The sequence below is a fragment of the Protobothrops mucrosquamatus genome, unplaced genomic scaffold (genome assembly GCF_001527695.2).
Source record: "Protobothrops mucrosquamatus isolate PMUCROS unplaced genomic scaffold, P.Mucros_1.0 scaffold2237, whole genome shotgun sequence".
Classification (NCBI taxonomy): domain Eukaryota; kingdom Metazoa; phylum Chordata; class Lepidosauria; order Squamata; family Viperidae; genus Protobothrops; species Protobothrops mucrosquamatus.
The window spans coordinates 206,588-218,117 of NW_015388326.1; the positions used below are offsets into that span (position 1 = coordinate 206,588).

Below are 11,530 nucleotides of genomic sequence, written 5' to 3' on the forward strand. Positions count from 1 at the left end.
CACTATGAAGTAAAGCGTATTCTTGACTCTAGAATTTTTAGAGGGAAATTGCAGTATCTAGTACAATGGAAGGGATACCCGTTATCTGAAGCCACCTGGGTGAAATCCAGTGAAGTAAAGGCTAATAGATTGGTCAAAAGGTTTCATGTGAAACACCCCAACAAACCGAAAGATAACCCTTAACATATGCTTTGGTTTGATTTACAGGATCTGTCCTTTCTGTAAGGGGGGCCGGATGTCAACGCTGCAAATACTGTATATTCTTGCTTTGACAATATGCAGAACTGTCTGGCATTTTTATAGTTAAACCAGGCAACAGGGAAAAAGGGAGGAGAATAAGGATAGCCCGGGAAAAAGAAACCGGAAGTAAATCACATCTTCCAAGTTGATTGGAAGATGTGAACCATGACCCCCCCAAAAGGGGGGGGAAATGCTTAGAATGTATATGCGTAACGGAAGAGAAGCCAGACCTAAGCAATTCCACCATGCTGTACTGACGTCTCTGTAACCTTAATAAATGCTTTTAGGAAAAAATATGCCTGAAAGTCCTTTTAAGTGTTTCGTTAATCAGACACATGACATCCAGTATATTTCCCTAAGCCCCCAAATTAAAGCAATAAATACTAATTATAACTATATAACATTATCTCTCTCTCTCTCTATCTATCTATCTATCTATACACACACACACACACATATATATATATATACACACACACACATATATATTACATACATATATATTTACATATATATTTACATATATTTACATCTTCATTTCTATATATAAAAGAAAGCATATGATAGTTTGGAAAGTTGAGCAGAATGTCAAATAGCTACTAAATTAAAAACATACATAATTGTGAAGAATGTTATGAATGCTAGAATATTATTTGGGTGTTGCTGCAATCTAAAAGGGGCCTGGAGTATGATTCAAATCACTGATCTAAAAGCTTATTATACACATCTTGAAAACAGCTATGCATTTGTTCTGGAGAATCTGTGATCAGGCACATAAAGTCAGGAGTACTAAACATTGATCAACCAATTGGTCATAATTAGAGAACAGTCTTCATCAAAAAATCCTTCTTCAACGAACATTTTAGAAAATCTACTAATTAAAATGGCAATACTTCCTTCATGTTTAGAGTTGTTACCTACATGAACTTCCATTACCCAATCTTCCTGTAAAAGCTAGCTATTTCTAAGTAAAATATGAGTCTCCTCAAAAAGTAAGCAATTTCAGTTCCCATCTCTTTAAAATAGCCAACACTTGATTACCCTACCTTTTAATATTATATGATACAAAGGAGACTCCACTGTTATTAATATTTTTAAAAATAAAAATATTATGTCACATCTGTCCATGTCCTACTTAGGTTCTACTGAAGCATAAAATGGGGGGAAAGTGTGTGTGTGGTGGGGGGAGAAGGGGATTGAAATAAAAATAACTTTCAGGGAATCATATTGGGGAAAGGAAGAAAAGTCTAGTAAGATATTGCCCTTCATGCTCAAGGAAATTAAACAACATAATATTATACTAGTTTAGAAAATATATACAGATTTCAGCTCTACTAACCAACAATTTTATTCCGAGTTTATAGATCCAATTCCTTTCATCAATACTATTTGAGGTTTATTTTTATTTGGCTATATTGCTAGAATTTGGACATTATCAAAGCATCAAGCTCCATTTGCAACAATGGAATACAGTACTGATACGTGCCATCTGTCAACATTTGAATTAGGATTTGTTTTTCCAACAAAGGAGCAAGAAAGATTTTTGAGCAAACAAATCATAATCTTCAGAATAGTAAATAATAAGTTTTCTGGATACCTGTTTCCCCTTTCTTTCATTTTTAATTATTATAATGAGCATTCATTTTATACAAATACATGCTATTTATTACACTTTTTCACATTTATTAATTTGTGTGAGACAGGTCAAAATTTAATCTCTGAGTGTCTCCAACAAAGATAGGTACTTCCAGTGATATAGTAGAACTTTTTAAGAATGGAAAGTCATGTATTTTTTTTCTCCTCCATTCCTTATGCCACTTCTGAGGTAACTCCAAAGAATTAGGCACAATTACTCTATTGTTGTTCAACAGTTATCTGATCATTGAAGAGTAATCCTATATTAAATGTACTATACGTGTTATCAAATACAAATCAGTGTTATCCCATTTAGATAAATGCTAATTAGTATTGTGGATTCCAACATCATTAAACAAGAATAGTTGTGTGTCTCAATATTTTATTGTTTGTATCTCTATGTTCAAGGTGACTCACCTTGTAATGAAGACAAGCTGTGTTCAGTAGTTGGCGTGGCTATAGAGACAAAAAGAAATGCAAATTTAATTGTATTTGGAATGCTTCTTTACAAAATTTCAACAGAACATGTGAAGGCTACACAGGCAAGATGTAAAAAAAAATCTATTCGATCATATCTAGAAAGAAAAGATATAGTGTAAATGAGTGGACAAAACTACTGGTGCACTAGAGAATGTTCCAGAAGCATACAGCCCAACCCACCTCACAGGGTTGCTGTTGTGGGGAAATAGGAGGAAGAAGGTCTGTTGAAAATGTTCATTGCCTTGAGATAGTTGTTAAAACAATAAAGGTGGGATAGAAATAAAATATTCCTTAAACCCACTCACGGAAGCCTTAGGAAACAAAAGAGTACTTTCTTAAGATTCTCATATACCAAATTTCTTCCAATATATGCGATAAAAACAGCCAAGAAATAGATTGGGCTGAGAAAGTGGATGATGTTAGGCCAATCATTCTGAGTTTCTTTGGCTGAGGAAGGAGTTGAATCTTGTTTCACCTGGGTCCAATTCCAATACTTTAACCACTATACTATGTTGAGATATTCCTATTTTATGGCTTATCTGACACTACTTGCACTGGTTTCCCCGTGCCTTTTATGGTCAGCAATCCCGGGGACAGGATTTTACCCGAAAGCTGAAAAGGGAGAAACAGGGAGAAATAGAATAGAACACGAGTTTAAAAATAGAGAAATTTTCTGATTTGGATTCCGGAATTAGCAAATACGGACTACAAAATATTAGAAAGTTACTTTATCTAGCATGATATAATGAGGACAATTTAGCAATGTAAATGGAAAATGAACTTATATTTATGCTATTTTTTTAAATCAACCCTTTATTTTAGAACATTAAATAATTGGAATGCAAAAACAGGATTATAGCAAAAAAAAGTAATATATTTACAGCATTTCTTTGTAGACAGACAAACTGTAAGTCTTACCTCTGCTGACATCCATTGCATATAATTCTCTGAGTCCAAGGTCATTAAGGGACTTTGTCAGGTCAAGAGTCTCTCGAGATTGATAGGTCTTTAGCAAAACAGTGTGTAAAGGATCAAAATCACATTTGCTGCTGATAATATGCACAATTTCTTGAAGTGGTGCATGAGGACTAACTCGGATAATTGTCTTCTGTGTCTTCTTGTAATTCACCACAACTCTCACAGTTTGCTAAAACAATATAATTTTTTAAAGATTTTAACATACCATGCACTATAACTCTACAGAGTCCATTAATACAAAACATGTTTGCAATACTTAACATAAAAAAAATCATAGAATAGTAATTAATTCCCATATTTCTTCAACTCTTCTAAGAATATAAGAAGATTCCATTACACTTTACAGTTTCCTATAAGATATGAAGCTAGGCCTCCCTCATTCACACATATTATCCTAAAACTGATAAGTTGTGGAATGAATTGGAGCAGGGTTATTTTTAGCTGTTAATATTCTTTCTCCTCAGGAAAAGGAGAAACAGTCAGAAGTATGACATCAGGAGCAATTTGTTCTTATTAAAAGGGAAGGGCTGCCAGTATCAATTTTTAGGATATTATGGAGAAGATGCAAGCAAACAGAAGAAGCATCCATCTTCTCTAGGTAAGAAGAATCCAAGTCAAATAACTGCAGCCTGAATAGATATGGATAAAATATCCATAAAATATGGATCAGCAATGGATTTTTTTATGTGTCAAATGACATGACTTTTAATTTTGTTAGGTGTCTTGATGATCTGCTTGAGTAGTATAAACTTTACAAATAAATAATACATTATAGGTCAAAATATTTTTTTAATTGCATATAATATTCCTGTTATTCTTGTGAGATTTTACAACTGCATCTCAAAACTTTGCACAAGGATACAACATCTCACACGATTAAAGCACTCTTATCTCAAATGTTATGACATTTCAGTTCACCTGAATTTAAAAAAAAATAATTTTGTGGAATCACAGATGTTGACTGTGCAGTATCACAGATACCTTGGTATCTGTGAGCACTCTTTAGTTGACATATGGCCTAAAGCAGGCTATTACTGCTTGTAAGTAATATATATATATTATAAAAAATATGTGAAGTAGAGGAATGACAATAGTAAGACTTTACTGACTCTCTCACCTCAGGGATGATAGGAATAGGCTTTTTCTTATCCATTTGTTTTGGCTTTAAGATCACTTGCTCAACTTCAAGCATCCCAATAGGTGTATTAGGTTTGAATTTGATTGGTTTCTTCTCAGCTGACATCAGATCAATAATATGGCTTGCAGGATTTAAATGGTATTGTGCACAAAGGTATACCAATAAGTCCATCATTGGTTTGCTAAAATAAAAAATGATAGAATATTATATGGAAATATTCAATACACTACATCTTTTATCTCAGCCAAGTTTATAGATCAGAAATTCAATCTTTTTATTTTTCCAGAGAAGCACAGTATATTCCTGCAGCACTGAAGTTATACGCAGCTAAGACTCGAACACAATTATTCTTTGGGGCTCAGCTAGGTCCTTACTCCTCTTTTACTCCTTTGGAAAGGGCAATCCAAATTCCTAAGAGCATATTTCAGGTAGCACACTGCACCCCAAATGCAATAGTTAAGTAGGGAGGCAGGACTAGCCAAAATTGAAACAGGTGCATGGATTTACATTTTTGTACATTGGTTAAAACTACTTTCCCCCTACAGATTTGAGTTCTCTCCTTATACAGGTAGTCCTCAACTTACAACAGTTCATTGGGCGACCGTTCAAAGTTACAACAGCACTGAAAAAGTGACTTATGACCATTTTTCATACTTATGACCACTGCAGCATCCCCATGGTCACATGATCAAAATTCAGATGCTTGGCAACTGGCTCACATTTATGATGGATGCAGTGTCCTGACAAGCAAGGTCAATGGGGAAATCAGATTCACTTAACAACTGTGTTATTAACTTAACAACTGCAGTGATTCACTTAACAACTGTGGCAAGAAAGGTTGTAAAATGAGGCAAAACTCACTTAACAAATTTCTCACTTAGCAACATAAATTTTGGGCTCAATTAGGGTTGTAAACTGAGGACCAACTGTATAACACGATTTCAAATTAGTATGGTTCAGGACCAAAAACTCCAGTATCTTGGTTTCTCCAGGGAAGTGCTTCTTTTTTTTTTTTTAATGTTTTATTGATTTTTAAGAATTACAATCGTTAGTGCTTATTAAGCAACATGTTGCCTGGGTTCAGATATTTAATATTAACTTCTTCAATATAAATCTGTTGAGTACTATACAATCCAGTATTTTTTCCCCTGATCCTCCTTTCTTCCCCATATTTTTTCCATTTTACCCTCATTACACATTACACATTTTTGGTACTGTTGATGTATACAAAGTTAGATATAAGCATCTTCATCATATTTTACTAGTATCATACAAATAATAATATCAATTCATAAATCAATATCCTGTTTTTTGTGCTCTTGTTAAGGTTTGATTTCCCATCAGTATTTGAAATATCTTTGTCAGTTATAATTTTCTCAATATTAATTACATTTACATAGCTAAAAGTTTTATTCATACGAATCCTCTTATTTTCATATTTCCCCTATCAAAAAAAGAAAGGAAAAATGCTAATTTAGTTCTAAATCATATCTTTCATTATAAAAGTCTAAATATATCTAAGGGTCATCCGTTCTTTTAATCTTATTCAAGCAAGTATTTAAACATATAATGCCCCCTCTAATAGGTCAGATCTTCTGTTTTTTAAATCTAACTCTTTCTTTCTTTCTTTCTTTCTTTCTTTCTTTCTTTCTTTCTTTCTTTCTTTCTTTTTTCTTTCTTTGCCAACTAGCTTTCCAAGCCAGGGCAATTAGATCGCCCAGGAATTTTCTTTCTATTTTTGTGAAAATTGCTTGGCATGGGGAAGACAATTTAAGTAGGATATTTGGGGGGGGGGGGAATTCCGCCCATTTATATTCCTTAAGCAATTCCCAGTTTCTTTCTCCCTCAATTTCTCTTTTCATTCCCTATCTCTGAAGTTGTGGCATTTCCCCTAACTACTCTATATTCCATTTTTTAAAATCTTCTTCCTTGCCATCAGATGTATTTTGTAGACCTAAGGGGTAAAGGGTCTTTTGCATTTTCATTGTTATGGCTAAGTCTTGCAGTATTTTGTTTGTATATGGTCGTTTAAATTTCCCTTCTTTTATCTCTTCCGTCTCTAAATCCATTTCCTCTATTTTGTCTTCTGATTTCTGGTTTATTTGTTCATACTTTGTGGTCATTATCTGGGAACTTTCTAGTTGTAGATTTAATTTGGAGATTTGCTCATTTATATTATCTAAATTGTTTTTAGTCTCATTATGATTTCTTTTCATGTCCTCTTTGTATGCAACAATTGTTTGGTGAATTAGTTGTAACATAGAGTATATTTCCTTCTAAAAAGTTTTTTTTTTGAGGCATCATTCCTGGAGATCTTCTAGTATCACCAGTCTCAGTAAGAGTAGATCAAATTTTCCTCTAGTTTTCTGGTCTTTATATGTAGCCTTTATAATCCAATAGATTCCCGAGTATAGGTCCAGTCCTGAAAGCAATATTTTATAGTGATCCTTTGTTTCAATTATCCAAAAATTATCAGGCAAGGTTGTAATCCACAATGTTCAAAATGTTCAACCTCCCTGAAAACAGCTCAGAAGACTCTCCCATCCAGGCATAGTCGAAGGTCAAATTTTTCTTTCTCTCCCACTAGCTTCTGAGGTTAAAAGTCCAAGCTCAGTAGGTATTTATAATCCAAGAAGGTCAGGGTGATAAATATGCCAAAATATTTTCCTTTATTGCCAGCTATTCTCCCAAGCTAGGAGTCACCAAGCAGCCAGGAAGCAAATTATAGTGCTGTACACAAATCCACCACTAGATGTCATTCAAAATCCATTTTCCACTCTTAAGGCAAAGGATTGATTTTGTTATATTTCGCCTCAATGTTTGTTTTTCCAAAGATAAAATCTTAACAGTTATCTCAGTTTTCAAATTTATCAAAACTGTAGCTTTATGTTACTTCCATTTCAGTATTGTATGTTTCTATCCCTCATAAAATTAAAATGCTGCTTCTGTTCACATTCAGAGGTCTTTAGCTTCTTGGGAGCCTTTTCCAGGAAATTCAGTTGTAAAATAGTAAAGAAAGGATCAGTATTCTCACCCAGTCCCAAACATACCATTTACAACAGTGGTTCTCAACCTGTGGGTCGGGACCCCATTTGGGGTCGATCGACCATTTCATGGGGGTTGCCAAGCAAGGCTGTCCGCCATTTTTTTGTCCGCCATTTTTTTTGTCCGCCATATTTTTTCCCCTTTTCCGGCGGGTGCCTTACCTCCCATGGGCTGGGCCAGCTGGTGGTCGGCCTGCTCCGTCTCTGCCGCTTGCCAGCTATGCCTCGGCCGGCGCAGGGGACGCAACCACACATGCACGGCGCTCCTGGGCAGGGAAAGTCCTCGACTTACGACCGGTTGGGTAGTCCTCGACTTACGACCGGTTTAGTCCTCGACTTACGACCGGTTTAGTCCTCGACTTACGACCGGTTGGGGTCGCGGCATTAAAAAGGTTGAGAACCACTGGTTTACAATGTGTTAATTGGTGCTTTTTCTTCTTCGGTTGTCAGCAGCTAATGGCTGGCCACAGGAATGTAGTCAATCTTTCCCCTGCCGGTTTGGAAGGCTTTCCTTGGATCAAACAGAAAGACTGCCGTCTCTCCGTGATCAACAAGGCACTCCCTCCTCTTCATCACCTCTTCGGGGCGACTTTAGGCCCTTTTTACAGCCCCAGCAGGGCAAAATATGACACGTCCCACCGCAAAACCGGAAGTCTCAGGAAGTGCTTCTAATGATAGGGTATGAGTGTGCACTTAGCGCATTTACACAATTTATTAAAAATCTGGAAATCCAACAAGATCAGGCTGCTCCTCCCAAGAATGTTTATTTGAGCAAACTTCCCCCTTTAAAGCAGCGAGGTATTTATATCAAATAACCATTCCCAAAATCCAAAGGGTATTAACCTTAATGCATTGAAGTGAACTTCCCACAGCAGTTTTGGAGGGCTAATACAAAAAAAAAAAAATACCATGTGAGCTGAGATTGTACCCCTGTGGACAAGGAGCCATTGAAACTGTAGCTCACATCCTGCTGTACTGCATCTTCTATATCTATAAGGACTCACAGACTCAATTTATAACACCTTACCCAAAAAATATCCAGGAAATATTTACATGCAACTATCAGATCAGTGTGAAGTAATTTCTCTCAATGTGGCCAAACTCTGCTATGCTGTCTGTAAAAATAAGGCAAAATTTAACTGCCCACTGTTAATCCACCACCAATCACTATATATTACTTTGCCTTTTATTTTTATTTTTTACTATTACTATTATTGTTTTAATCCTTTTATTTGCTGGTCTGTGACCGTAATAAAGATTGATTGATTTCATTACACTGTGACAGCATTAATGTGAAGACATCAGTACATGCATCACTGTGGTGGAGCAGTGATTAGAATGCCGTATTGCAGGCTGACTCACTGCTGGAGTCAGCCAGGAGTTCGATCCTGACCTGAGTCAAAGTTGACAAAGCCTTCCACTCTTCTGAGGTTGATAAAACGAGGACCCAGTGTCATGGTTCCGACAGACAGAGATGAATAAAGCAGAACTCCGAGGGTTGAAAGTTCCTCAAAGAACATGTTTATTAGTTACAAAGAATCGGCACGGTCAAAAGTGAAACCAAGTCTGAATACACAAGTAACAATCGCCAAATTACAAATTACAAAGTTAAATGTCCCACCCACAAAACCATGCAAGCAACTACGTTCCCCAATACTTAATTGGCGGGCCTTTTATGGTCTTGGGAGCAGCAGATGACCTTGGTTCCCATGGGACAGAAGATTACTTTGACTAACAAAGCACCTGGGCAACCCTCCTCCCTCCGTTCTATGTGGCAACCTAGAATGAGAAATAAAAGTGGCTGTAGTCATGCTCATTATAGAGTTGACACCCAGATTGTTGGGGGCAATATGCTGACCTTGTAAACCGCTTAGAGAGGGGCAGTAAAGCATTGTGAAGTGGTATATAAGTCTAAGTGCTATTGCTAAGTGCTATCATTCTAGTAGCACTGCCATTTGCGTTGGAAGCCACTGCATAATAGCATGCTGCCTTGAAGAAAGGATTATTTTTTCAGGCGTGAAGCTTCTTACATTCCTAAACCTTTAAAGCATTTGAAAGAAATTAATTGTATCATTCTAAAGGAATTCCTGCAATGCAATACCCACCCACACTAGCAATGCTTACAAATTACTACACTTCTTGTTTGTCAGAAAGGTAACTAGCATTGTTTTGGACTGGGGTTCATGTCATCTGTGGTTTAAGTTCTTCTATCAGAGCCTCTAAGAGATTAGTCACTCTTTTCCTTTTAATCTGTTCAGGTGTTTGTTTTGATCAAAGTGATGATTTATTTCCAACAGCTGGGAACTTGCAGACAAAAGCCAGCTGCCTAGATTGATATCCCAAAATGCAGTTGCACAGAGGTATCTGAACACCTGGACAAGAAAAAAAAACCTTTGTAGAAATGTCAGTAACTATTTTTTGAAATAGGAAAACCTTTCTGAGTTTAATTTTCCATATATAATACTAACATTCAGTACAGAGGTTTTTCACCATAATCTGTAACTTTAAAGTAGTGCTTGGCTCAGTCCTGATAATGAATAGAAGAGATGATGATGAAATCCATTTCTTACCTCCTAAGACAGTGGTGTCAAACTCAATTTCATTGAGGGCCGCATCAGCATTGCGGTTGCCCTCAAGGGGGGCAGGGGGGTTTGGCCAGGGTGGGTGCGGCCTACTGGGTGGGCGTAGATGGAGTGGGTGTGGCCTACTGGGTGGGCATGGCCAGCTCTACATCGTTCGCGTCAAGGGGGCCTGTGGGGGCCTGGGCAGGAGTGGGACAGATCTGATGGTCTCTGGCAGAAGGGTGTGGGACCAGGGCAAGCGCCAAGGCATGGTCCATCTGACTCAGCCTCTCAGCGCTGTGAGGAGAGTGCCCCACTGCCTGCCGAAACCCCTCCCCTGGAGCCCATCAAGCCGGATATGTGAAGTAGGTGAGGGCCATTTGCTGGCCACTTCCAGGCAATGGTACATTTCTTCATTCCTCACAAAGAGTGACACCTCCCCAGCATGCACCAGGGGGCGGGGCTGACATGGCAGGGGCTGGTTCCTCGCTGTTTCCAGACGGCCTTGTGGAGCTAAGACTGAATGCATTTCAGCATAGATGGCCATTACAAAATTGTACATTGGCTCCCGGCCGGCCTGGGCCAGGGCCAAGGTGGCCAGGGCCAAGGCAGCGGGGACCATTCCCTCACTGTTTCCAGGATGGCTTTGCGGGCCACATGAAACCACTTTGCAGGCCGCATCCGGCCCCCAGGCCTTGTGTTTGACATGTCTGTCCTAAGAAAAACTTTCTCCCACAATGATAAGGGCCTTACTTTAAAAAAAAATCTGATTAATTTGGTTTGCATCCAACTAATTGTAAACAGAACTGGTATTCCTGAATATTTACTCACAAAATAAGCATTCATTAGTAAGCCTTTTTAAAAAAATAAACAGGGATCTATAGAAAAGCAAAGAATGTGCGCAAATTGAAGCATTTCCCTAGAAAACTATAGAAACTATTTAATAGGAATGAAAGATGACATCTGACAGAGTCAAAACAAGGATCAACAAACCCGAGGAACTAATATGGAAGGGCTCACATTTCAACACATCAAGAAGGCATCTACAGCAACAGCAGAGGCTCTGTGGCTGAGAAAATATTCCACCTGATTTGCTCAGATTCAGCTGCAGCACGAAAGGAACGTGTCAAATGTCTACTCAATCCTTGGCAAGGAGCTGAATCCATTATCTCTCCGGTGTAAGGAGATACCTTGTGTGAACAGAAGCTGAACTTGTTTGAGTCTGTGCAAGAACCAAAGGTTGGAAAGAAGTGTTGGTATGTACAATAATATCTGTACATTTTCTTTCGAATGCCAAATTTAGAAGGGAAAGCATCAAAGTCAATGGCATTTCTCTCAGCAAATATCCAGCAATCTGGTCTAATGGTTTTGGAAGTTTCTCTAAAGTGAGCTAATGTGCCTCCAAACACGAGGCTGTGAACAGGAAGGGGGTGATAAGACTAGTTAAAAATAAG

At 37.6% G+C, this 11,530-nt stretch overlaps 1 protein-coding gene across 1 annotated transcript in view; it reads right to left on the bottom strand.

Annotated features, from left to right (window-relative positions):
• LOC107295144 (cordon-bleu protein-like 1) overlaps nucleotides 1–11,530 on the bottom strand; it is a 46,289-nt gene that overhangs the window by 29,401 nt on the left and 5,358 nt on the right. The window contains exons 3-5 of the mRNA XM_015824444.1: nucleotides 4,451–4,652; nucleotides 3,274–3,502; nucleotides 2,293–2,331 (exon numbers count right to left, since the gene is read on the bottom strand). Coding sequence (XP_015679930.1) covers nucleotides 2,293–2,331; nucleotides 3,274–3,502; nucleotides 4,451–4,652 — 470 coding nt within the window. The remainder of the gene's footprint in view (nucleotides 1–2,292; nucleotides 2,332–3,273; nucleotides 3,503–4,450; nucleotides 4,653–11,530) is intronic.